General features: G+C 44.7%; 2 protein-coding genes across 4 annotated transcripts in view; one reads left to right on the top strand and one right to left on the bottom strand.

Moving 5' to 3' along the window:
* The window catches only part of DZANK1 (double zinc ribbon and ankyrin repeat domains 1), a 47,191-nt gene extending 32,237 nt beyond the window's left edge, over nucleotides 1-14,954 (bottom strand). The window contains exons 1-7 of the mRNA XM_019544054.1: nucleotides 14,909-14,954; nucleotides 14,499-14,628; nucleotides 13,585-13,738; nucleotides 9,343-9,460; nucleotides 4,142-4,241; nucleotides 3,232-3,356; nucleotides 440-522 (exon numbers count right to left, since the gene is read on the bottom strand). Of these exons, the coding sequence (XP_019399599.1) occupies nucleotides 440-522; nucleotides 3,232-3,356; nucleotides 4,142-4,241; nucleotides 9,343-9,460; nucleotides 13,585-13,738; nucleotides 14,499-14,607 (689 nt within the window). The 5' untranslated portion in view covers nucleotides 14,608-14,628; nucleotides 14,909-14,954. The remainder of the gene's footprint in view (nucleotides 1-439; nucleotides 523-3,231; nucleotides 3,357-4,141; nucleotides 4,242-9,342; nucleotides 9,461-13,584; nucleotides 13,739-14,498; nucleotides 14,629-14,908) is intronic.
* Nucleotides 14,955-15,030: 76 nt separating this feature from the next.
* Nucleotides 15,031-25,302, top strand: part of POLR3F (RNA polymerase III subunit F) — a 15,634-nt gene continuing 5,362 nt past the window's right edge. Inside the window, exons 1-8 of one of the 3 annotated variants that reach the window (XM_019544056.1) lie at nucleotides 15,032-15,181; nucleotides 15,788-15,905; nucleotides 18,494-18,561; nucleotides 19,093-19,160; nucleotides 20,047-20,159; nucleotides 21,578-21,721; nucleotides 22,784-22,855; nucleotides 24,073-24,264. In XM_019544056.1, the coding sequence (XP_019399601.1) occupies nucleotides 15,126-15,181; nucleotides 15,788-15,905; nucleotides 18,494-18,561; nucleotides 19,093-19,160; nucleotides 20,047-20,159; nucleotides 21,578-21,721; nucleotides 22,784-22,855; nucleotides 24,073-24,264 (831 nt within the window). In that variant the 5' untranslated portion in view covers nucleotides 15,032-15,125. Of the gene's footprint in view, nucleotides 15,182-15,787; nucleotides 15,906-18,493; nucleotides 18,562-19,092; nucleotides 19,161-20,046; nucleotides 20,160-21,577; nucleotides 21,722-22,783; nucleotides 22,892-24,072; nucleotides 24,265-25,302 lie in introns of all 3 variants that reach the window. The other 2 variants (XM_019544055.1, XM_019544057.1) reach the window with 2 other exon arrangements.

The following is a 25,302-nucleotide window of genomic DNA, read 5'->3' on the forward strand; positions in this document are numbered from 1 at the left end:
ATGACAATCTCCTGGTTGGTTGGTTTGTTTGTGTGTGTGTCTTTGTCTTGTTGTTTTTGTTTGGTTGGTTTTTTTTGTTTTGTTTTGTTTTTTTTCTTAAAGAGTTCATCTCATGATTTTTGGCTCAGTGGGGTTAGCAATACTGATCGGTGATTAAGGGCTCCCCACATGCAAGGGCTGCACATGCTGATCTTGGGGGTGCAAGGAGTTTATTGGAGTTGATTTGAGATTTGATTCACAAAAGGAGACTTGCTTCTGCTTGATAGTAGGCTGTAAACATGCAAGTCAGTAAAATTTTAAAGCAGTATTTAAAAAATAAATCTATGACAACAAGGTTGTTTGGTTGTATTATCATTGCAATGGATAAAGCAATTTGTTTTGTTATTGCCTGACCCTCCTCTTCTTCCCCCCCCCCCCAAAAAAAAAGGCAACCCCTTACTTGAGGAAGTCTGTTTCCCTCTGGATTCTCATTGTCTGGGTGCTTGTTAAACTTTTCCTGCTAGTTGCTGCAGAACTAGTGAGCTGAAATAAAAGTGGTTCTTTAGGGCAGTGAACAGTGCAATACAAAATATCAATTTGGTTATAAACAGTTCATCATGGTTGTCCAATGTTGCCTATTGGGTAAAACACTTGTGTACTCCTGGTGCTGTGGCCCAGAGCCCTGGGTCATGGCTTGGGGAGCCCAAGGTTATAAGTTCAGAGCTGTGTCTGGTGCAGCTGGGAGGAGAGGGGGATTAGGTAAATGTACCTTTTTAACTGCTTTAACAGAGGTAGAGGAGCTGCTGCTCAGGAGCATGCATCAGTTCTGAGGTAACTGCTATATCTACATGTTCCTGCAGCAATTCAGCTTAACTATGTCACCTTTAACTTTAGTTAATGAACTGTTAAAACTGCAATGGTTTTGCTACACTTGAGCAGGGACAGGGCCACAACAGCTACATCTCTATCATTTCATATAGATTCAACTATTACATTTGCCTATGCCCTAAAAGTAAATTTCTCTCCACAATGACTGGAGCTGCTGGAGACCAGACCAGCACAATTCAAAACAGTCCAAAGTCTGTTCTTAATTGTTTCACTTTATAATGGTTACTGCTGGCTGTTATGCCGCCAGTAATTGCAGCCAATCTTGGTACCCCATGCTATCTTCTCCTGGAGGGACCAGGAAGGTGGTAGCAGAAAGCTGTCAACAAGAGCTTCATGATACCCAGAGATTCCCCCTGTACTGTACGTGAACACTCCAGCTGTTCAGGTTTCTGTGGTTACACATATATACACACACACACACACTAACTTCAAGTCAGGTGCTCATTCCAATGTCCCTTGCCTCCCTCTTGTGCATAGCAGCATGTTAAACCCATACTATTATTATAGTCTTCTTCCTTCTGCACTGTAAATGTATGGAAATATATCCTGTTAAAAAGTTGCATGTCTTTGGCATCCCATTATGGTAGAGCATCTACCATTCCAGTCCAAAGCTGATACAAATGCCATGATGAAAGTCACTGGAATGCAGAGGCTTTAGGCCAGGCCTGTCTGTTAACACTGTAGAATCTCATCTGCTGCCCCACAAGAGGACCTAGATCTGCTTCCTATAAAGTAAAAGACAGTGCTGCTCTTTACTTCAATGAGAGCAGGATTGAATCTTAAAGTGTTAGAAACTTCCATCTGCATGTAACAAATAATAGGAACTACCACTTCAGGAATGTGTTGGAAAGCAAAGCAGTGAGTCCATGCACTAATAATTTCTTCTGCCTGACCAGTCTTTATGGTGGCTGTATTCTACAATGGCACTTTCAGGGCATGGCTATACCACCCAGCCTGGCACTAAGGAACTGCCTGAGAGAGGGAGCTTATTGGCACATGCCCAGTCCTGATTTAAGCCAGTTACTTGACTTCTGGTTCAAGAGGGAGTGTGTGCAGCAGGAGGGCAACACATCCCATTTAAGTGCGGTCTATGATATACCCTAAGAATTATATTGCAGGCCTGCAACTTCTAGCCTCTTTATACAAGTACAGCATAGTCCAGGAAGAAAGGTGAATTGGATGGAAGAAGAAAGGAGGATGTCTACAAGTTTCCAATGTTCTCCATTTTGTAGGGCTCAGTTCTGATTCATGACTGGGCAAGGTAGGAAGCACATGTTTAATATGCTGCAGTGACAGAGGCCAGCAGGATGTTCTGGAGCACATTCTGTCCTGACATGCTTGTCTGTATGCTCCTAACCTGGAAATTTGCTGGTGTATGTGCTCTGGAGTTGTCCCTACCAGGAACTCTCAGACATGTGGAAATCAGTCTCAAAAGAATGTATAGAGGAACACCCTAAAACATACTCACCACTGTATTTGTGCGTTTGAAGCATGCATAGGAGAGTAAATGAGAGCAGGTCCTTGGGACTGGCCCAGTTGGTACACAATACCGTTATGGTGTAGATATACTCTAAAGGGGCCTAAAGACTCCATATGTAGCCTAGGAGGGTTTTCTTATAAATCCAGACCTGGGGTGAGAAGAAGGGCTGCATGTCTAATATTATTCTCTGTAAGAAAGTGTTTGGGATGGAAAGGTAGTAAAACAGCCCCGTCTCCACACTCTATCCACCAGCTGATAGCCACGGTGCTTCTGGCAAATGGGCCAACTCAGTATATTCTCCCTGCCTCCAATTAGTTGCAAAATGAGCTGGGAAGAACCATGATTCATGAAGGCTTGTCTCTATAGGAAATTTACAAACAGGACTATACAGGTGTAATTATACTGATATAATTATACCAGGACAATGCACTCATACTGAGGAGTAAAAGTTCCTTCTTGTTACAGGTAATTTTGCTTTGAAAGTAGTTTAAGATAAACCATAAAAATGTCACTCTTATACCAGAAAGCTGTCACTGAGCCACAGTTTCTTTCTGGAGCTCCGTCTTTATATTTACGGTGACCATATAGGACCGTGGAAAATCCGGTACACTGCCCTGCCTCCCACCCCCAAGTCAGTGGTGTTGCTGCAGGCAGAAGGTGCCTGCCTGCCTGCCCACCTGCCAGGTGCACCATGCCACTCAACCTCCCTGATGGATTACGCCCCATGCCCCTGCAATTCAGGGACTTTTGTTTTAATTTTCACCAACTAAGACCAGCCTATGAAATCTGGGACTGTCCCGGCCAAACCAGGACATACGGTCACTACTTATACTGTCTGGAGAGTAAACTCCCAGTACAGCCCATAGCATATTTGCTTCACTTACCTGAGCCTGCTGGGTTGGTGGTGCTGAAACTGACCCCTCTCTATAATTTGCTGTTTCCAACCGACTGTTCAAGAATCTGGGCCCTTTTGGAGACTTGCGGACAGTTCTTCTCTCTACCTCCACATCTAAAATTACACCCACATTTCATCCAATTCCTCCTTTATGATGCACTTCAGAAAAATATGCTGTTTGGCTAATACTAAGTTGCATGTTTTCAGAACTCTGAGTTCCAGTGTCTGAGGATAATTCTAGACACTTTGGAAACAGTTATTTTCTGGGCATTTTTCCAGAAAATTAATTAACCACATTTTACTAGCCCCACAAAATGTGTGAGTTTACAGAGGAAAGGGGAAGAGAAGGAATAAGTTGTATTTTGCACTGTTTGCATCTTTCTCAATGTAATATTTTCTTTCCCTGTAAAACTTGTTCCCAGAAGTACTTTAGTGAGCAAACACTAAAAAGATCCTGTGCTCTGCAGCGTGCTCAACTAATAAATCCATTTATTTACAACATTAATAACATCTGAATTAAGTTTTCATTAATGTGGTTTAATACTGCACTCCTTACTCAGGCTATGTCAATGGCAGAGATGTTTCTAAGTCACCTGAGAATTTCATTAATTGAAATGGAAGTTTTGATTCAAAAGGAAAGGAGGACTGGGCCTCAGCGGAAACTTGGCCCTTCAAGAAGTATAAGACTGAGTCCCTACAGAAATGTTATAAATCTCAATGTAATCTTCATGGAAGTTAATTTCATTTTCTATTTAAAATGCTCGGAGATTCAATATGGAAGTCTCAGAGAATGCTCAGCCCTGTGAGATTACCTACATTTCCTCCAAAGAAAATGTTTCTACCAGCTTTTTTTGACAGGGGCTAAAGTTAGCTCTGGCTTTAATGTAGCCATAGTATACCTTGAAACTCCTGGGCTGTACCATTCCAGCTGGACTTGCTGCTTTCTACATTCAGGCCATTCTTTTTTGATTTTGTGATAGGCAGTCCATCTTCTAGCTCCTGCAAATATAGTGAAAATCTGCCTGACCTCTCAAATGCATATTCCTTATAACAATAAATTCTCACTCTTGGCCATGATCCAGCCATCTCTTGCTAGTTATCATCATCCCCAACACCAACATAACTCCCCTCCAGGCCATCCATAATCAGGTTCTAAAACAATCATCCCGCTCTCCCATCCCTTCCTTTTTCAAGTCCTTGTCTTCCTTCTCAACCTCATCTTCCAGGCCCTGCACATTTCTTCAGTTGATTTTTCAGGCCCTGCCAGGGTGAAAACAGCAGCTCCCCTATCCTGTTTATTTCCGTCTCTGCCATGAATGTCTACAAAACCTTTCACCCTCCCATACAGGGGCAGAACCAAAGTGAGTGCAGTGGCATGGCTGCACCCCTGTTCTGGACTGGACTGTGCTGCTGGAACTTCTGGGATTTAAAAAGCCCCAAAAGCAGGTAAGGATCCCCATTCCTTCCCCTCCATGCTGAGGCAGGTCTCCCTCATTCCCTATCCTTTGCCTGCCATAGTTGTTTTCCCCAGTGTCCAGGGGAATTTTGAGAGCTGCTTCTGCCCACTCTGGCTGAACATGGTGATAGTGTAAAAGTGCAATAAGGTTTCCTGTGCATGCTCTTCTCCATTGTCTTCCAAAAAGCAGCAGTATACAGCCAAGCTCTGAGCAAGAATATGATTTGGCCCTTTCTGGACTTCACATCTTCTAAAGGTTTATTTTTCTAACTAAATTAGAACCACTGCAGAGGAAACCATATGGTACAGCAGGGGCCCAATGTTGCCCTTATTTCTCTTTCAACTTCCCATGTATCTGAAGAAGGGCTTTTTATTGTCCTTGATTACCACAGCCAGTTTGAGCTCAGTTTTAGCTTTGGCTTTTTTGGTCCACTCCCTACAGGTGTGGGCCAGTGATGCATAGTCCTCCTAAGAGGTATTTCCCATCTTCCAACCCTTATAGGCTTCTCTTTTAAGATTCAGGAGGTCCATGAGTTTCCTATTGAGCCAAAGGGGTCTCCCAGCCCTTTTACAACCTTTCCTATGGACCGGAATGGAGTAATAGATTTCATAGACATTAGGGCTGTAAGGGACCAAGGGGCAGGAAGTCAGCTATTGTCAAAGGATCCCAGCAAGATAAATGTCCAAATGTTTCTTGAAGGTGTCCAGGGTACATGCTTGCATCACTTCTGGTGGAAGTCTGTTCCAGGCCTTGGGGGCTTGGACAGTAAAGAAGTTTTTCCTTATGTTCACCCTAAAATGGTCTTGCAGGAGTTTGTGACCATTGGACTTTGTCATTCCCTGGGGTGCTCTGGTGAACAGATGTTCTATGAACCTATGAATCCTGATGCACACCCCTTATGTACCTATAGGTTGCCAACAAGTCACCCCTGAGCCTGCGCTTCTCCAGGCTGAAGAATCCCACAGACGTTCTCCCTAGACTGAAGAGTTGTGCTTTTAAGATTGTGTCCTTAAGGGGCGACCACTCATCTTGGACTGCCTTTCCTGGCAGATCATGATCTTTCAGGGTCTCAACAACCAACCATCTAAGCTTACGAAAGTCAGCTTTCCTAAAGTTGAGGATTTCAGCATTGCTGACTGATCTGCCAGCTTTGCAATGGATAGAGAAAGTGATCAACTCATGATCATTGTCACCAAGCTTCCCTTCAATCCTCAGGTCTCTGACTAGATCACCCGCTCTGGCCAGAACCAGATCTAGCAGCGCCGCACCTCTTGTCAACTCCCGGACTTCTCGACTCAGGTAGAGCTCATCAATACAGGTGAGGAAGTTGTGTGATCAGTCAGATTTAGCTGAATGTGCTTCCCATGAGATGTCAGGATGGTTGAAATCACCTATGACAACCATGCACTGAAAGCATGCAGCCTCAGTGCCCTAGAGAATTCATGGTCGAGCTCTTCCTTCTGGTTAGGAGATCTGTAATAGATTCCTACAGTAATATCCCCTATTCCTTGCTGTGTCCCCCTAATGAATTTGTAGGCAGCTACAAGATCACCTCTCAGCCTTCTCTTGCGGAGGCTTCGGAGGTCCAGGTCCCTTAGTCTCTCCTCATAGGGCCTGGCCTGCAAAGCCTTTACCATACAAGTGGCCCTCCTCTGGACCCTCTTGAGATTATCCACATCCTTTTTAAAGTACGGTGCCCAAAACTGAACACAGTACTCCAACTGCGGTCTGACTAATGCCGCATTAAGGGGAAGTATCACCTCCTTGAATCTATCTGTCATGTATCTGCTGATGCATGGTAAAGTGCAGTTAGCTCTTCTGATGATTTTGTCACACTGACAACTCATGTTCATCTTGGAGTCCACTATGACTCCGAGATCCCTTTCTGCTTCTGTGCTGCTGAGAGGGTCATTTCCCAGCCATTTTGTGTCCTGCATATTTTTATGCCCTAGGTGCAGCACTCTGCATTTGTCATTGTTGAACTGCATCCTATTGTGTTTTGCCCACTTTTCCAACCTGTCCAAGTCTGCCTGCAATCGTCCCCTACGCTCTGGAGTGTTCACTTCACCCCGCAATTTAGTACCATCTGCAAACTTGGACAGAGTACACTTCACACCCACATCCAAGTCACTGATGAAGATATTGAAGAGTACAGGTCCAAGGACCAAGCCCTGCAGGACCCCACTACTCACATCCTTCCAGGTCAATACTGACCCATCTACTACCACTCTCTGGGTGTGACCCCCCAAGCCAATTTGCCACCCACCAGACTGTGTAAACACCTAAGTCACAGCCTCTTAATTTATTCATGAGAATGAGATGAGATACAGTATCAAAGGCCTTGTTAAAGTCCAAGAAAACGACATCCACCTCTACTCCTGCATCTAAGCATTCTGTGACCTGGTCATAAATTGAAACCAGATTAGTCAGGCATGATCTACCTGCTATGAATCCATGCTGGTTGCCCTGCAGCATTATTTTTTCACGCTGGACTTGCACAAATATGATCCTTAATAATATTTTCAAAGACTTTTCCAAGGATGGAGGTGAGACTGACTGACTTATAATTACTCGGATCCTCCTTCCTCCCCTTCTTGAAAATAGGGAGCACATTGGCTCTTTTCCAGTCCTCTGAGACCTGACCTGGGTGCCATGAGCACTCAAACAGCCGTGCCAGTGGTTCTGCTATGACACCGGTCAACTACTTCAGTTCTCTCACATGCAGCTCATCCGGGCCTGCCGACTTGAACACATCCAGTCAATCCAAGTGACTCTGCATTGACAGTTGGTAGGCTGGTGTCCCCCTGATGCCCATCTAAGAACCCGTTAAGAGACTTATCTTGACCCTTGTTCAGGAACACTGAGGCAAAAAACTCATTAAAGAGCTCAGCTTTGTCCCTCTGTCTGTCACTAATTGCTCCTGCTTGTTCAGTAGGGGTCCCTGCGCCTTCCTTTTCCTCTCTACATACCTAAAAAAAGACATTTTGTCGTCTTTAATTTGTGTTGCCAGCCTCAGCTCCATAGTTGGTTTGGCCTTTCTGACTGCCTCCCTGCAAGTGTTGGCCAGGTCGGTATACTCGTCCTTGGTAGCTTCCCCCTGCTTCCACTGCTTATATGCCTCCTTTTTTGCCCTTAGGCTTCCCTGGATTTCTCTATTTAGACAAGGAAGTTTCTTTGCCCATTTCCCCCCCTTTCCCTTGCACTATGATTGTCTCCCTCTGCGCCCAAAGGATTGCTTCCTTTAGGAACGACTTCCTATTCTGCAGTGCATCATTGACTAAACTCCTGAGCACACTGAAGTCAGCTTTCCTAAAGTCAAGCATGTCCACCCTACTAGTTATCTTACCCACTCTACACCCTACGGTGAATTCAATTGCTTGGCGGTCACTGTCCCCAAGATGACAGTGAATCTGCAGCTCCCCTACCAGGTTATTCCCCTTCCGCCCAACACGGTCCCTCCTACACAAAGGATAGCCATCTATACCTGTGGTCCAGTCATAGGTGCAGTCCCACCAGGTCTCCGTTATCCTTATGAAATCATATTTGTTATTGCTTAGCAGAAGGGTCAATTCCTCCTGTTTGTTCCCCATGCTCCTGGCATACATATACAGGTAGCTAAGCCTGCCATCAGAAGCCCTAGGCTTGCTTCTTTGTGCATTTAGGAGAATCCCATCCTTGGGCTGGGGTCAGAATAAGTTTGATTGTATTTCCTGACCTGCTGATTATGTGTTTATCACTTCCTGAGCTTGCAGAGGATGGTTGTCTGTCCATCTCCCAGTAATATTAGTTTAAAGAAGGTCAGCCAATCCAGTCAAAAATAGCTTCTTTGCCACTGGGGTGAGGTGGAGGCTGTCTCTTCCCAACAGACAGTTGCCTCTGTCTCTGAGGTGCGGACTCTGATTGAAGAAGCCAAAGCCTTCGCAGTGGCACCAGCACCTCAGTCTTCTGTTTATTTCATCCATACATCTCTCCCTCCTACGCCTGCAACAGGAAGGATCGAGGAGAAAACCACCTGTGCCCCCAACCCTCTGAGCCCAGCCCCCAGAGACCTGTAGTCACTCATGACCTGGCTGGGATTGCTCCGAACCGTGTCATTTGTGCCCACATGGATGAGGAATATGAGGTAGTGGTCGAAGGGTCAGACAAGTTTAGGGTTCCTTTCAGCTACATCCCAGATACGGGCCTCTGGGAGGCAGCAGGCCTCATTAAAATGCTCAAAACCCAACAATTATTCATGTTTTGTATTTGGTACAAAAAACCTACTCTAAATATACTGGATACAAGAAAGAAAAATAGTCGGTCTACATGTTTTGCATTTAAAACTGGAATTAATAAATATTACTCATACTTTTAAGTAGTTTTATTTTTAAAAGAAAAGATATTTTAATTAAAAATTGATTTACATGTTAAGACATATGTTTTAATATTTTTTAAATCTTAGGCTTTTATCCATTTGGATCAGAATAGTTCTAACTGGCTCCTCTAGCAAAGTAAAAATAGGCACTTTTAAAAAAGTGTAAAAGCAACTAAGATGGACAAACTGGTAAATTAAAATAATTATACTCTATAGTTAACAGGATTTAATCTCTGTGAAATTTAATACTGTTACGGCTAAACAAGGACTTACTGTTACTATAACTTGCCTGTTTGAAGAGGTCCTTCAGGAAATTCTCATCATTATCTTCATCAGAGAACAGTATGTTTGGTGGCTTGTATTCTACCAAAAACATCTTTGTTACAATGGCACTTTCTCTGCAGTCCCTGAAAGTCAGTAAAAAGGTATACCACAAAATTATGTGCAGTAAAAAGTAAATCAACACTGAAAATAGGTCCTGTCTTGAAACTCCTCCTTCTGGACAGCAGACTACTATTGCATCAAACAAGCATAATCCCAGTCAATATTTCCAATCAATCAATGCATCATAAAAACCACTGATATTCTAGGTACGATAAAATTCACCGATAAAAATGGATAGAAAAAAATAGATACATTTAATACCTGTTCCTCTTTTACACAAAATGCTCCCAATATGCCTTACTAGAGTGCTATTCGTTTGCATGAGGGAAGGCAGCATGCTCCCCATTATTTATAAGGATGTATGGTACGGGAGTATTTATCTCTGTGGCTGATGTGTTAAATGTCAGCATCTGTCATTCATAAATGTCATTGCTGACATTCAGGACTTTTCTTCATTGTCCAAGACCCTACTAGGGAGTGCTGCGGTGAAGCATTTCATGCCTATTCCATGTGCACCATGCCCTGAAACATACGCAGTGTAGCCATTTTAGTGCAACACTGGGCATACAGCAATGAGCTGTCCTGACTGCAGTGCTCCCTGTTAGAGAGGTGATTTTTGTGTCATAGATTTTCTACATCCATGCTATTCATTTAGCATATATGAAATGCCAATTCCAGGCCAGCTATTTATCAGGGTTGTAAAATCTGGGAAAGTGTCTTATCAATACAATAATCAAAACAAGTGCAGGTCTAGGCAGTGACAGCAGGAACTATGCAAAGTCCCTGATCGTGCAAGCCCTTGCACAGTGAGTATGAGGTTATTTAACTCCAGGGCAAGTGGAAGCAAACACTCTGCATTGGTGCCAGTAATGATAAGCATAAGCAATCACCTAGACATTCAGGTGAAGGGAAAATCTCCAACACCTTGTAAACATAACATGAACAGGCAGAGGTAAAGTGAGGGTATTTGAGGTGACTGGGTTTTAGGGTGAAGTTCTCTCATGCTAGTCACAAGTTTGGTGGATGCAAAGCAGGATCAAGCCATTTGTTCTCCTTGTCCAAGTCATCCCAATTTACTTTGTTCTATGAGCTATACTGTACTTGAGTTGTGAAGCTCCAGTTTCCAGTGTTGGCTCAATATGCACTGAGCAGAATCCTAGAAAGCTGGTGCATGTTTATAAGTGTGCTAAATATCCATAGACCACTGGCTACTTTGCAGGCCCCAAGACACATCATGCTGGCAATCACCAGTGTTCTCAATGGTCAACCCAAAAGAGAATTATCTCCTACTTTGTATGACTACTTATAATTAGGGGTCCATAGTGCAGATCTAACAGCAGCTTAGGCCAGCACTCTCTGCTGCAACACACTCAACATGTCATTGATACCTCAGCCCCGAAACCCAGGGAGTGGAACCTAAAAGTATGCTCCAACATCCACAAATGCTGCACAAGAAACTAGTGGCACCATGGCCAGGTCACATCGCTTAAAATTCAAGTGCTTGAATTTTAATATTAGGAGACAGTGCACGTGTCTACTCAAGACGCTTTACTGTACAGTTGAACACTTTACTGTGCAGTAAGTTCCCAGGGGCAGGGATCAATCTCCTGCCCCCTGCTGCCTGGAAGCAAATTTGCTCCCAGTCAGCCATCTACACATGCCTTACTACGCAGTAAATACATAATTAATTTGCTACCTGCATTTGCTGTGGAGTAGATCAATGTATTGCGCAGTAAGTGTCTGCATGTGTAGACAGCTGACCGGGAGCAAATTTGCTTCCAGTCAGTTGGTCAGCTGGCGAGGAGGAGGAGAGAAGGTGGGAGGAAGGGTGGACAGCTCCCTGCCCCAGGGAGTTGCCTGCTGCCAGGGCAGGCTCCAATGGCAGAGCCTAGGCTGGGACAATGATCCCTTGTCCCAGCAGCAGGGAGCTCCTGGCCCTGGCTTCACAATTGGGGATAGGGGGCTTGGAAAGAGCTGCAGAGGACAGGCAGGTCCCAGCCCTCTGCCCAATCCGCCAGTGGGGCAGCTAGCAGTGAGCCTCCAGCTGGACAAGGATTCCTTGCTAAGCCAGGGGTGGCTGGGAGCTGTCCCAGGCCCTTGACTTCATCTGCCAGTGGGGCAGCTAGCAGTGAGTCCCTGACTGAGTAGGGAATCTCCGCCAAGCTGGGGCTTACTGCTAGCTGCCCCACTGGTGGAACAGCTCCCAGCCAACTCCAGCTGAGGGGGAAATCTGCGCCTAGCTAAGGTTTGCTGCTAGCTGCCCCACTGGTGGACTGGGGTAGGAGGCTGGGACCTGCCCCTCCCTTGCAGCAATTTCCAAGTCCCCTGCCCCCAGCTGTGGAGCCGGGGCCAGGAGCTTTCTGCTGCTGGGGCAGGGGAACACAGTCCCAAGCCAGACTTCACCACTGGTGCCCACCCCAGCAGCAGGCACCTCCCAGGGGCAAAGAGCAGTCTCCCAGCCCCCACCAGGAGACAGCTGTCTCCTGGCTCCATACTCTCTGCCAGCCCCTGCACTTGCACCCAGTGGAAGCCTAAAGCTTCCCCTGGCTGCTTCAGGAGGCCAGAGCAGGGTGGGAGCATCCTTCTCTGGGCTGCTCTGTTTGGGAGCAAATCTGGTCCCAAATGCCTGCACATATAGATGCCTGCCCAGGGTGGGTTTCCTCCCCAGTAAATTACTGTGGAGTAAACCCATCTAGCAGCATTTGCATGTGTAGATGCACCCAGTGTGATCTAGTGATGCTTGGGTGGCTGGGATTATGAACAACCAGACTTTAATCTACTACTAACCCAGTGGATGGGCTTAAGCACTGTGCTTTGGGTCTGGACAGACATAACACCAAGAATGGTTTACATGCTGTTTAAACCTGATATAGACATACAAGTCTGTTAAACCAATTTTAAACTGCCTGGAATGGTTCAGATGAGTACCTGGAAAACCAAGTACTCTTTTGAACTGGTTCACTGTGAACTGTGTCAATGTTATTTGTGGAGTCCAAGTTTTCCATGACTCAGGTTGGTGGGGGTTTCCATGGTCTAAGCACCCAACACTGCATCACTTCTCATGCCCTCTCCCCCGCTCTGCTCTAACTCTCTGCTCTGGTAAAGGGCCAAAATTCTAGTGTCCCTTCTTTTTTTTGTTGGCACTTTTTACCACATTTATAGGGCACTGCTTGTTTAATGAAAGCTATTTTTCTAGCAACCAGCTGTGCTCTTATCCCCAACTCAACCATGGTCCTTCATCATGACCCCCCTGGGAACCCAAAAATATGGATCCAAGCACTCCCCCTCTCCCCTCCAAAGGCAGATAAGCACACTGCAGACTTTGGTCAAGTGCATGCTACTGAACTTTAATAAATTCATGTTTAGGAGAAAAGGGAAAGCAAAAAAGTGAACCACAATTACAGGTCACTCACCTCTTAGGATCCTCAAAGCATAGGTGTAAGCACTCTCCTCCCATTACTTGCCCAATGTGAGGCAGGCTGAGCTGAGTGCTTACTTCCATCCTCTGGTGTTGGAGCTACAATTCTTCAATGACTAAAAGGCAATCCTTCTACCTGGAAGGCTGGGGCACTGTATATGCCAACATCTCTGACCCATGACAATTGTGAACCAGTTCCCAATCAGTGACATTTTTTTAAATGGTTCAATTGTTACGTGTCCACACCCACAGAAACCTGGAAAGACTGCTTCCGTTTCTGGACTGCCATGTGTAAAATGGGAAAAGGAATATTAAACTACCACACAGCATTAGCAGGAAAATGTGTTAGCTCATCTTTTGAAGTGGACTCACTAATTTTTATTTTCTTAATAATTTACTTTTATTATACAAACGTATTTATGATGAAAACTCTTCATGGCAAGATTCTATAGTGCCTAGTGAAAGTGGACCCTCATCCATGACTAATGACCATGGCAAATAATTAGTAAATTCTAATAAATATGGTGGCAAACTGATATCAATGAAAAGGAATCCATACAAGGCACTTATATTGTAAGCCTTGTGAGGCAAGGAGTATCTTTCATTCCGTATTTGTACAGCACCTGGCACAGGGTAGTCAAGATCCCTGACAAGATCCCTGCCATTCTCAGGCACTGCTGCAGTATAAATAACAACAACAACAATATAAGATAGACAGTTGCTACTTACTTTGTGACTGCCATAGCTCTGACCATTATTTTCCCATCAGGCAAGGTGATAGGTTCTTTATACTTAAAAGTATTATGCTCTCCATAGCAAGATTTTTTAAAGAGCTCTGGTTTACTTCCATCTAAAGTGTAGTATATGGTGACATCAGGGGTATCTGCAAGACACAAATAAGATATGCATTAAAACTATATTGGGAATTTTTCAAAAATAAGGAAGCCTAGTACTGCCAAGGCTTGCATATGCTTAATTACTCATCTAAGCAAAATTAAGCAGGTGTGCAAGTGATTGCAAGGCCTGGACTATATCAACTTTTAAGCCTCACAAAATTCAGTGACAAAATAGTCGCACAATTTCATCACAGGGATTTCCCTTCTCAGAAGATAACTGTAGAGCAGGTGATCTTGTATGAAAACGAACACCGGTTCTAAATCTTGCACGTTCTAATGTGAACATGGATTATGGCTGAAAAATAGAAACTGGAATTTCAGAAGTGGCAGATATGGCCTCTGGAGTAGAACTGACCAGAAAGTCCCAGTTTTGTAAAATCATAGCAAACTGCAAAATCATCAAATGCCCAGGTTTTCATACTACACCGTGATTACAGAACAAACACAGCAGCACTTCAAATGGAATGAGGACAAAAGTGGTGCAATTAAAGGCCCTGATGGTGCAAATACTGACACCTATGATTTACCTTACAGTTTACATTATGTGAATAGTGTTATTTACTACAGTCGGACTACCCACGCGTATAAAGCACAGGTGTGTTTGCAGGATTAAGACCCGTATCATTTATGCTGAAATGGGTACCTGTGAAAAAGGTGTGAATACAAATGCAGTATCAAAAAGCATGGACATCAATTTGCAGAAGAAGAGAAGAGCTTCCACTGCAGACTGAAAGCTGCTGTTTGTACCTGACTTTATTTCAAGAAGGGTGTTTGTGTCTATTTCATGTTTCGCCTTCCCGGCAAGAGGAAGCTGAAGCGGTATAATCTGAGGCACGAGGACAGAACCAGCAGTCATTTTTTCCCTAAGTGCAGACCCCTAAAAAACAAAACAGCATATGACTTTTAAAATGAACGTGTGAGGGGGGCATGTGTGTGCGCACACCTGCAGCGGTGCATACATGTATGTGCACATCCCCCATACACAAGTCTCCCTATACACCCCCCCATACACCTCCACACTCCCCTACACACACATACCCATCTCCCCCCGCCCCCCCCGCACGCAGGCGGGCAAAGCAGATAAAAGCGCGGCGAAACTCGCCCCCACCCCCAGGGCCCTCACCCTCTCCTTCGCGCTCCCCTCGCCCCGCCGTTACCACGGACGCTCCCCACCAAGCCCCGCCCCCCTGAGACGGCGGCCTCTCATTGGTCCACCGCCCGCTCCTTCGCAACCGGCGCCCATGGCTTTCGGTGGGGGCGGAGTTTGTGGTTCAACGTCATTAGTGCGCGCCGCACGGCCCCGGTGCCGCTGCCGGGGGGTTGTACGTGGGGAGCGTGGAGCGGGGAGGCGCCCTCCCCCCCACTCCCAGCACCATGGCCGAGGTCAAGGTGAAGCCCGAGGTCCCGGACCCGCTGGACGTAGAGAACAGGTGCCGGGCAGGTCTTGCGGTGTCTCTGGCGGGGCAGGCACGGGGCTGTGGGGGAGCCCCGCACTGGGGTTGCCGGATTTCCATTTTTAACAAAGAGGGTACCTGTAGGTGGGGGGAGGGATATATGAGGGATGGGGCGATAGTGAAATGTCCCTGCCCTGCCCTGCCCTGCCCTGCCCCTAGCCCTCACTCCTAGCCACCTACCCCCCCTCAGCCTTCCTGTACCCCTCCTGATCCCCAGCCCCCTGCTCTCCCCTCCCCTCCCAGCCTGTTGCCCCCACAGCTCCCTGCTGACCCCAACTCCCTTTCCCTGCCTCCTGTCCTTGCTGCAGCCCCAGCACTAGCAGGCAGGCACACCCTCCCTCCCCCTTAGCCTGCCGCCTCTGCAGCTGCTGGGGCCCGTGCTCATAGAACTGGTGACCAGCCTCTAGTTAACTTTTCCTGCTGCTGGGGCAAGTCGGGAAGAGCAGAATCCCAGATACTTGCTGATATTTTAAAAAAAGCGCCTAGACAGAGATAGGAGGACCCAAAAACAGGACATGTCCAGGAAAGGTCCATGGTAACGTATGGTAACCCTAACCCACACTGACTTCTCATCCCACTCAGGATCATCGAGCTCTGCCATCAGTTCCCCCATGGCATCACAGATCAGGTGATCCAGAACGAGATGCCCCACACGGACGCCCAGCAGCGGGCCATGGCCATCAACCGGCTGCTCTCTATGGTAGGGTTGCATCTGCTTGGTGAAGGCACCAGCCCATCCCCTCACAGCCTCCCTGCCCTCACCCTTGTTTCCTAAGCAGGTGTGACTGCAGAGCTGGGCCTTCTTTGGACTGGCTAGAGCAGAAAATGTGTTTTGTTCGGTGTTAGCAGCTGCGTACTGCTATTCTTCTTTAGCTCAGGGATAACACAATTGGGTCATTAAGCAAATTTATTCCCTTGGAAGACCAAGTGGAAGTCAAGATCCACTGATGTCAAAGGAAGTTTTGCCACTGGCTTCATTGGGACCTGTATTTCACTCAAATTCTACTAGATTCAGGATTGAAGGCTGATTTTTATTTTGTTTTGAGCTTCTCTCTGACCTCTTAATCTGCTTTAATTTTAGTTGCATTTGTTATTCTGTAATGCCCACATAATCGAGTATAGCTGCACAGGCTCAAATAGCACCAGCCAGTATTATGCCAAAATGATGACCCAGGTTCCTTGCAGTTCCTCCACAGTGAACAGAGCAGCTTCCCTGAGAGCGTTTGTGATGGTGAATTGTAGTCAGCAGACTCTTAGGAAATCCCATGCCTTGGTCTTGTCATAATAATAACAAGACCTTTTGCTTTAAAAGTGGCCAGATTTATGGCTCGATGTAGAAAAAGATGTCCACACTAAATACTAGAAGCAAAAGGTCACTATTGAATGTATCCTGCACTCATCTTTTCGTTCCAAGCGTCAAGTGTATGGTAGTACTGTATTCATGATGTTGTAGCTGTGGTGGTCCAGGAATTATGTTTTTGGGGGGGTGATATGTGCTCCTGCACTCTTCTGAGCTTTCACTTGCATAGTGGTGGACAGGCAAGCATGTTGATGTAATATGGTGTCATCAGGTTGTCCTAGCTAAAAAAATAAGTACGGTGGGCTTCAGGGTCAGCCCTAGGTAGAGTTTGTTGCAATAGTCCTTTGAGATAACAAAGGTGATGATGACAAGATCTGTATGCTGAAATGAAAGAATGCAATTTGGTCCCTGCTGGTCTTTGGGAGTGCTGTGGAGAAGAGACTAGGGTCCTGAAAATGATAGTTGCTGTGACAACAGGGGCAAGTACACTCAAATAAGGGGATGTTGGCAATTTTTACCAAAGGCTTTGTGGTAAAAATGGTTTAAATGTTTTTCTATACATCCCATTTGGAAGTGGACTGAGCTTATGAAACAGCTGGATGAAGCCACCTGTTTTGTCCACATCTTAAGGAATGCATAGCTGGGCACCGCCATCACCCAACACAAATGCAACCCTGGCCCAGGCTCTTCACTGGGAAGAGCCTGGCACCACACCCAGCCCACAGCAGCCCTTGCCCCGAGCACAGATCTGGGGGGCACACGCTCCCCCGCAAGTGAGCACAGTGGCAAGATCTGCCCCCTGCAGCCTCGGGATGAGCCTCTCATGGCTCTGTTCCACACCGTGCCCTGCCTCGGCTGGACAGTGCCTGCCCCAGCCCCACCCCCATTCTCTCTCTCATCACAGGAGCCCCAATCTGTGAACCCCCCATCCCATGCCCTTCTCACCCTACAACAAACTTACTAGCCAGACTCTGCTCTCCAAGCTGGCCACATGCGTGCTGTGGCCAGTGACATTATGTATCAGTGACATTATTGGCCACATAGGCCAAAGAAGCAGATTGCTGCTAATGTCAATTTTCCTTTTATCAGTGCTGATACAATATGGACTGATGTATCATTGCACCTCTAATCCTTAGTGATCTCTAAGACAGAAAGGAGCAGAGCCGATTAGCCTGTGTCTAGCTGCCACCTTCAGGTCCCAAAAGCAGGACAGCAGCACCTCATGAGCAACAGTTATAAAGGCTAGAGAAATAGCTAGTAGCATCAGTGGGGATGCTTGTCCTTGATATGGAGAGTTTTTTGCACCACATCCTTGTCTGAGACCTTACTGAGTTGGGTTAAAAAAGCCTGGAGTATGTCTGATGATGCTGGAAAGGAACGCTAAGAGACTGTCTGATATTTGGCAAGGTAATGACGGTTACGTGTTTAAGGATGGAACAACCCCTTTGGGAGCATTGTTGACTACTTGACCTGGGGGAAGAGGACAGCTATTAACATTATGCTGTTTATGATCCTCCAGCCATTCTCTTGTGACCTAATTTAGCCATTAGATCAAGGCTCTGACCCTGCCATTGGAAATTGGGAAGCCTTCAAGCTCTTACACTGCTTTTAACCTGTACACATGGCAATTTGTTAGTGTTTTTGTTTAAATAAATGGGCATATTATTGCAGGCTGCAGGAAGTGTACACTGGAACTTGATAGCCTTTATGCAGTTGGAAGGGAGCAAAAAGTTAATGTTTTCCAGTTACAGAAAGAGGCTGGGAGCAGTGTCTGTGACCTTTACTGACCGGTGTTACTTGCTAAGCCAACTGATTTTAAAATGCGATGGTGTTTCCAGAAGGTGAAAATGTATTATGTTTTTCAGCCATCTTAGTCAAATATAATTAAGTGACATTTTGTGTCTATAAAGTATAGAAGGTAAATGTCAAACTCCTGCTCTTGGCAAAGAGCCAAGTACTAGATTAATTAGTTTGTGTCTCTCTTCCAGGGACAGTTGGACCTTCTCAGGAGCAATACAGGTCTTCTCTACAGAATCAAAGATTCTCAAAATGCTAGGTGAGCTTGATTTATTTATTTTTTTAATGGAACAGTCCTTTGGTTATAGCTCCTTACCAGCTCTCGCTGCAATCTTGGAGAGAAGACTGCCATCCTGAAATGATGCTGTTATAAAATGTTTGTTAACTCATTTGTTCCAACATGTAGTTTTGGCTTCCTTTGGGCTTTATCCTGTAAATATTGCCAGGCATAGTGTTACTCATGGTGAGTAGCCCCCATAAAATGTTGTGAGCAGATCTGTATACTTGGGTAAAATCCAGTTGAAGTCGCCAGGGTACTAAATGGGGGGTCACTGATCATAGAATAGGGTGTTATCTCACATCAAGTTGCCTGTGCAAAGTGGAATAAAATAGACTAGATCTGCTTCCAACGGGAAATCCTCCAAACCTAGCTATTCTCCCTACCTACCCACAAACTCTCCCTGCCCCAACAAAATCCACTTTTTGTGCATTGAATTAGGTTTTTTTGTGTTTACGTCTCTTAGGTTAATTAAACCAGTAGTCTTATCTCCTTGTAATCTGTCTTTTACAGTAAAATGAAGGGATCTGACAACCAAGAGAAGCTGGTCTATCAAATTATAGAGGATGCAGGCAACAAAGGTACCTCACTGACAAAGAATATTAGTTATAATCTTGAACTAGCTCTGCCACTTAAAATGTATTTGGAGGTGGGAGTGGAAGTGAAGGTGTAATGCTGTTTCCCAATGTAAGGCATAGTGAACTATAAACAAAGCATTACCGGTTATAACTTTTTTGCTTATTTGAAGAGCTTCTCACCAAGGTGTAAAGTGCTTATCTAGAACAAACAAGCCTAAAGAATTGGTGTCTATAATAGGATTTCAGCCAGCTCCTTCCCTTGTTCCCCCCCGCTGGGACTAAACATTTGTATTCTCCACAAAGTAATGGCCTCTCCTGTGAGGTTTTCTGATCCAAAACCTTCTTAAGAAGCCTGGGAAACAGTTTGAAGTGTGTGAGAATCATCAGACTAGAACTGTGTCAGACTGAGGGATGAGGGATTAAGTTTCAGAGCCAAAGCCCCCTCAAAGACTGACCTCAAAACCCACATTTCCATATGCCTCCCCTTTATATAGCCTGTTCTGCAAACAAGAAGGGTGAGTTGGTCACAACCTTTTATTGAAGTGTTTCTTAAATTATTATTTTATTTTAAAAAAGTGAGGGAAATTTTCTCACTATTCTTTCCTGTATATCTTGGCCTGTTCCAGTGCCGGAACCGAATCAGCCCATAAAAGCCCTCGGAGTAGACAATTTCTTTTTATGGCAACTGCAGACAGAGGGTAGAATAATGAGTGTTCTCATACAGTACATCCTGTTTAGTGGTATAATGATATAATGTGAGCTTTGAGTTGGGAAGGAACATTGTGAGACTTGATTTGGATATAAGAACAAAACCTGTTCCTGAGGCTTATAATGCTCAGTTCATATTCATTTTAATTCAACAACTTTTCTTCTTTTTTATTTTAAACAGGTATTTGGAGCAGGGATATTAGATACAAAAGTAATCTGCCTTTAACAGAGATCAACAAGATACTGAAAAACTTGGAGAGCAAGAAACTCATTAAAGCTGTCAAGTCTGTGGCGGTGAGTAATCCAGAGTTCTTAACTACTTGAAATACATGCTCCACGGTGTGATCGTTAGAGCAGGTGACTAGCAGTCAAGAAATTTGTGTTCTCTTCCAGCTTTGTTATTGAATCTGTGATCTTGGGTGAGTCATTTAATTTCTCTGAGCACATCTACATGTGGCCATACAACCCAGAAACAACCTGTACTGCGCCATGCTGGCTGCACGTGGTTATTTTTAGCTGCTGTGTTGCTGTAGTAGCGTGCTATAACGAGGGAGTGCGTTGCTACTGTTATGCAGCATCGCATGTAAACATGCCCTCTGTGTAGCACCTTGCTCCTCTCCAAATTGCTGGCAGTATTTTAACTTCTTTGTAAAGCCATGAAGGACTGGGATATAAGTTGCAATTCAAGCAAAAATATTACATGTGCATAGAGGCATGATGGCTTTAGTGAAGAGAAACTGGGAATTGTACTAAAATCCTACCTTGTTATTGCTATGTGTTGTTTAGGTCAAATTAAAACTTCCTTGCTTCATCCTTCCCAGACCATTTTGCAGTCAAAACTTTTTTTTAAACATTGTTCTCTTAAATGGAAGTGTATGATTTCTGAATCACAACGTTAGAAATGAGTAGGATAAACTAAGCATTTGTATTCAGAACCAAATTTAAGCAAGTAGCAAATATATATGTTTAAGAATTGCTTGGAAGAGCGATAGATTTTTAAATGTGTCTTGTTATACTCATAAACTTTAAAAAGTTGAAAAAGCATTTAACCCAGTTTATAAATGCCAGCTGTGGAATATGCGAACTATTTATGGTGTGGCTTTTGCAGCCTATTTGCCCTTCAGTTCTTGGAAAAGGCAGAGTATATGTTGTGTACATAATGTGAAATGTCTTTGTCACTTGTTGCTGGATTTTAATGAATTTTCAGTAATTTTTCCTTGAAAACGTGTTCAGTCTGCATCTCAGTTCAATGTAATAAAACCCTTTTCTTAATTTACTGCTGAGTCCATAATCACTATCCCTTGCCGAAGCTTGCCTACTTTGCTACATGCTGCATAATGCCCTGCTTTGGAATTATTGGAGCTTTGTCTAGGTGCAGATGTTCAAAAAGCCCCTGACAGAAGTGCTTGAACTATTGTGCTTGACTTACAAGTGCTATAAGTTAGTGTGCAAGCAAACATAAGTGACATTTGCTGTTCAGTGTAGGGTGGGGCATGAAGCCTGCCTGCGCTAGCTGCTGGGGCTGCCTCCCGCATGCCTCTGAGGAGGCTGCTGGAGTGGCCTCTCCCCTCAGGCAGCTGGCAGTTGGATTCCATTTGCCCTGAAATGAAGCGATCATGCCAACTGTCTACAAATTGCTTCTGTCCTTAGTTAAATGCTTCTCTCATGTGGAAGAAACTTGGCTATTTAAAACTGCATGTATTCTTCACTAGGCCTCAAAGAAGAAAGTGTACATGTTATACAACCTACAGCCTGACCGGTCTGTGACTGGTGGGGCATGGTACAGTGACCAAGACTTTGAGTCTGAATTTGTGGAAGTACTAAACCAACAGTGTTTTAAATTCTTACAGTCCAAGGTGAGAGAAGGTTGTTGTTATTATTATTATGATGATGATGATGATGATGATTGCTACACCCATCTTCTGGTGTTTTGCTAAGTAATTATTTTTATGTAAAAACCTGTTGCTGAAAGGTTTTTACATAACTCTTAATATAGAAAAGTAGACTTTGTTGCATAGTTGCTGGGCTGTAATTCTTGGCTGGTTTTTACTTGTATTGATAGTGCAAACATAGTGGAGCTCTCCTTTAAACTTGTAATTCTTACCTTTTTTGGGGAAAAAAAAAAGCCTCATTCCGCCAGATGTGTTTTTCAAATTGTATAGGAAGAAACAAATTAGCTTTTTCTATAGGGGGATCGGAGGAAAGGGAAGGGAAGAAGTGTTTGGCCCTGATTATTGCAAACTCTGCCTAGAAATCAGTACCTCCTGTCCCAACTTGAGGGAAACAGCCTTCATCTTCTTGATCCCAGTTGTTTTTTCCTGCCTAGTGCAGGGGGACTGGACCCGATGATCTACAAGGTCCCTTCCAGCCCCTAACAACCTATGAGTTGCACTTGCCCATCAAAATGTATAGTACACATATATGTCTGTCTGATATTTTACCTCTGTAAATGAGATTCAGAATGGTACTTGCCCTTTTTCATTAATGTATTTATCTGATTGTATATGGTGCTTAACTTATAAGTTGCCACTTAATGTACATTGTGCATCATAATTTGTGGAGTCTTTTATCTGCTGCAGAAAACTATGGTCTCTGGAAAGCACTGTAGACAGGTGTCTGGGAAATACCTTATACCAGGGCTGGCCAATTATTTTGGGCGGAGGGCCACTTACTGAGTTTTGTCAAGCCATGGAGGGCTACATGACAGGCAGCCAGGGGCAGATAAATATTAATTTTCTAAATTTTTAGGGGCCCTGCAGTCTGGATAGAATGGCCTGCCGGGCCACATCCAGCTCACAGGCCGCATTTTACCCACTCCTGCTTTTATATGGTAGAGGTTTTCTCATGACTGTGAGCAGTAACTGTGTTTTTCTTTTTGTTTCTCTTGTTTTGTTTTGCTCCTGTTCACCTTTTCCTAGGCAGAAGCAGCTCGAGAAAGCAAACAGAACCCAATGATACAGAGAAACAGTTCTTTTGCTTCATCCCACGAGGTGTGGAAATACATTTGTGAGTTGGGGATCAGCAAGGTCAGCATGACATTCAACTTACTGCTTTCCAAATGGCCGATGATGATTAAGTTGAGGAACTGGGCCTGAGGGTTACTGTATCATATTTACCTAAATCCAAGGCAACCTTGAATTTAAGATGACTCCCAATAATTAGTTTCTGTACATGGAAAATTTTAAATGTATTTTCATTTCCCATGTATAGTATCTAATTATTGGAGGATCTTCTTAAATTCATCCCCCCCATCACTGTAATGAGGAAGGCAGTGGTAGGGGGATAGGTAGTGTGGGTTAGGCAGTATGGAAGCAGGCAGCTTAGAATCATAGAAAATTAGGGTTGGAAGAGACCTCAGGAGGCCATCTAGTCCAACCCCTTGTTCAAAGCAGGACCAGTCCCAACTAGATCATTCTAGCTAGGGCTTTGTTGAGTCAGGCCTTAAAAACCTAAAAAGATGGAGACTCCACCACCTTTGTAGGTAACCCATTCCAGTGTTTCACCACCCTCCTAGTGAGAGAGTTTTTTCCTGATAGCTAACCTAAGCCTCCCTTGCCGCCACTGCTCCTTGTTCTGTCATCTGCCACCACTGACAGCAGTCTAGTTCCATCCTCTTTGGAACCACCTTCAGGTAGTTAAAGGCTGCTATTAAATCCCCCTTCAACCTTCTCTTCTGCAGACTTAAAAAGCCCAGTTCCCTTAGCCTGTCCCCAGAAGTCATGGCCCCCAGCCCCCAAACAATTTTCATTGCCCTCCGCTGGACTCTCTCCAATCTGTCCACATCCGTTTGGGGGCGGGGTGGCAGGCAAAACTGGACACAGTACTCCAGGTGTGGCCTGGAGCTTGCAAGGCAGCTCATCTTAAGAGTGAGAAAATGACAGTCAGTTCCCTGTAGAGTGGGAATTGTACCGTATTTGAAGTATTACAGAAATTGGAGGTGCATGGGGATCCCATGCCACTTAGGAAATATGCATGATAGGCCAGCTTAAACTTAAGGACTGTGAAAAAACAGCAAGAATTTGACTAGTTTTAGTCTGCTTCTAACTTTATTATATCCTTTTTATAGCCATTGGAAGCTATATGCACCTATCTGGACTTAAACTACACTGTAAAGACTCAGCAGTAATAAAAATTTACCTTTTTTTTTGGTCTTTAGGATTTGGTAACATCTGCCTTCCCTTGTTCCCAATGTTTGTTTTTCGTTTAGGTGGAACTGTCAATGGAGGACATTGAAACCATTTTAAACACACTCATCTATGATGGAAAGGTGGAGATGACCATCATTGCTGCAAAGGAAGGGACAGTAGGTAGTGTGGACGGACAAATGAAACTGTACAGAGCTGTCAATCCTATCATACAACCTACTGGACTAGTTCGGACCCCCTGTGGTCTCTGCCCAGTAAGTGGCTTGCTGGGGCTGTGGGGAGGGAAGAGATGCTTGCAGATATAAAGATCGTGTAGAAAGTTAGGCACACTCTTAAGCTTACATATGTGCACTATCCCATTGACTTCAAATAGTTATAGTATAATAAATTAGTAATAATAAATTATATAACATAGATTCATTGATTGTATGGGGCTGGAAGGGACCTCGCAAGATCATTGGGTACAGCTCTCCTGTACTAGGCAGTAAAGACAACTGGGGTCAGGTGACCCCAGCAAGGTGATGGTCTAGTCTCCTCTTGAAGATTTCCAGGGTAGGCAATTCCACCGCCTCTGGAGGGAGCTTATTCCACGGTCTGGACACCCTGACAGTAAAGAAGTTTTTCCTAATGTTGAGTCTGAAATGGTCTTCCAGGAGTTTTGTGGCCATTACTCCTGCTTTTCCCCAAAGGTGCCTTGGTGAACAGTTGTTTGCCAGACCCTTGATGTACTCCCTTAGTGTAGCAGTAAGGTGCTACCAAGTCCCCTCTCAGCTTTCTCTTTTTTTTTTAGGCTTAAGAGTCCCAATTCCCTCAGCCTTTCCTTGTATAGCTTGTCACGCAAGTCTCTGATCATACAGGTGGCTCTTCTCTGGACTCTTTCAAGCTTTTCCACATCCTTGTTGAAGTGTGGCACCCAGAACTGGACATGGTACTCCAGCTGCAGTCTCACCAATGTTGAGTAAAGTGAAGGAATCAGTTCCTTGGTTTTGCTTGAGATGCATCAGTTGATGCATTCCAGAGTATTGTTTGCCCTGCTGGCTACAGGATTGCACTGACAGCTCATGTTCAGACTATGGTCTAGCTAGTGTTACCCCTAGGTCCCTTAAAGTCATGGTGCTAGTCAGTTTGGTGCCACATAACTAGCTGAAGTACCCGTTTCATAGTTTCTAGGGTTGGAAGGGACCTGAGCAGATCATCTAGTCCGACCCCCTGCCATGGCAGGAAAGAATACTGGGGTCAAATGACTCCAGCAAGATGTTCATCTAACCTCCTCTTAAACACCCCCAGGGTAG

Source organism: Crocodylus porosus, unplaced genomic scaffold (genome assembly GCF_001723895.1).
Source record: "Crocodylus porosus isolate Cpor-Errol unplaced genomic scaffold, CroPor_comp1, whole genome shotgun sequence".
NCBI classification, from domain to species: Eukaryota; Metazoa; Chordata; order Crocodylia; family Crocodylidae; genus Crocodylus; species Crocodylus porosus.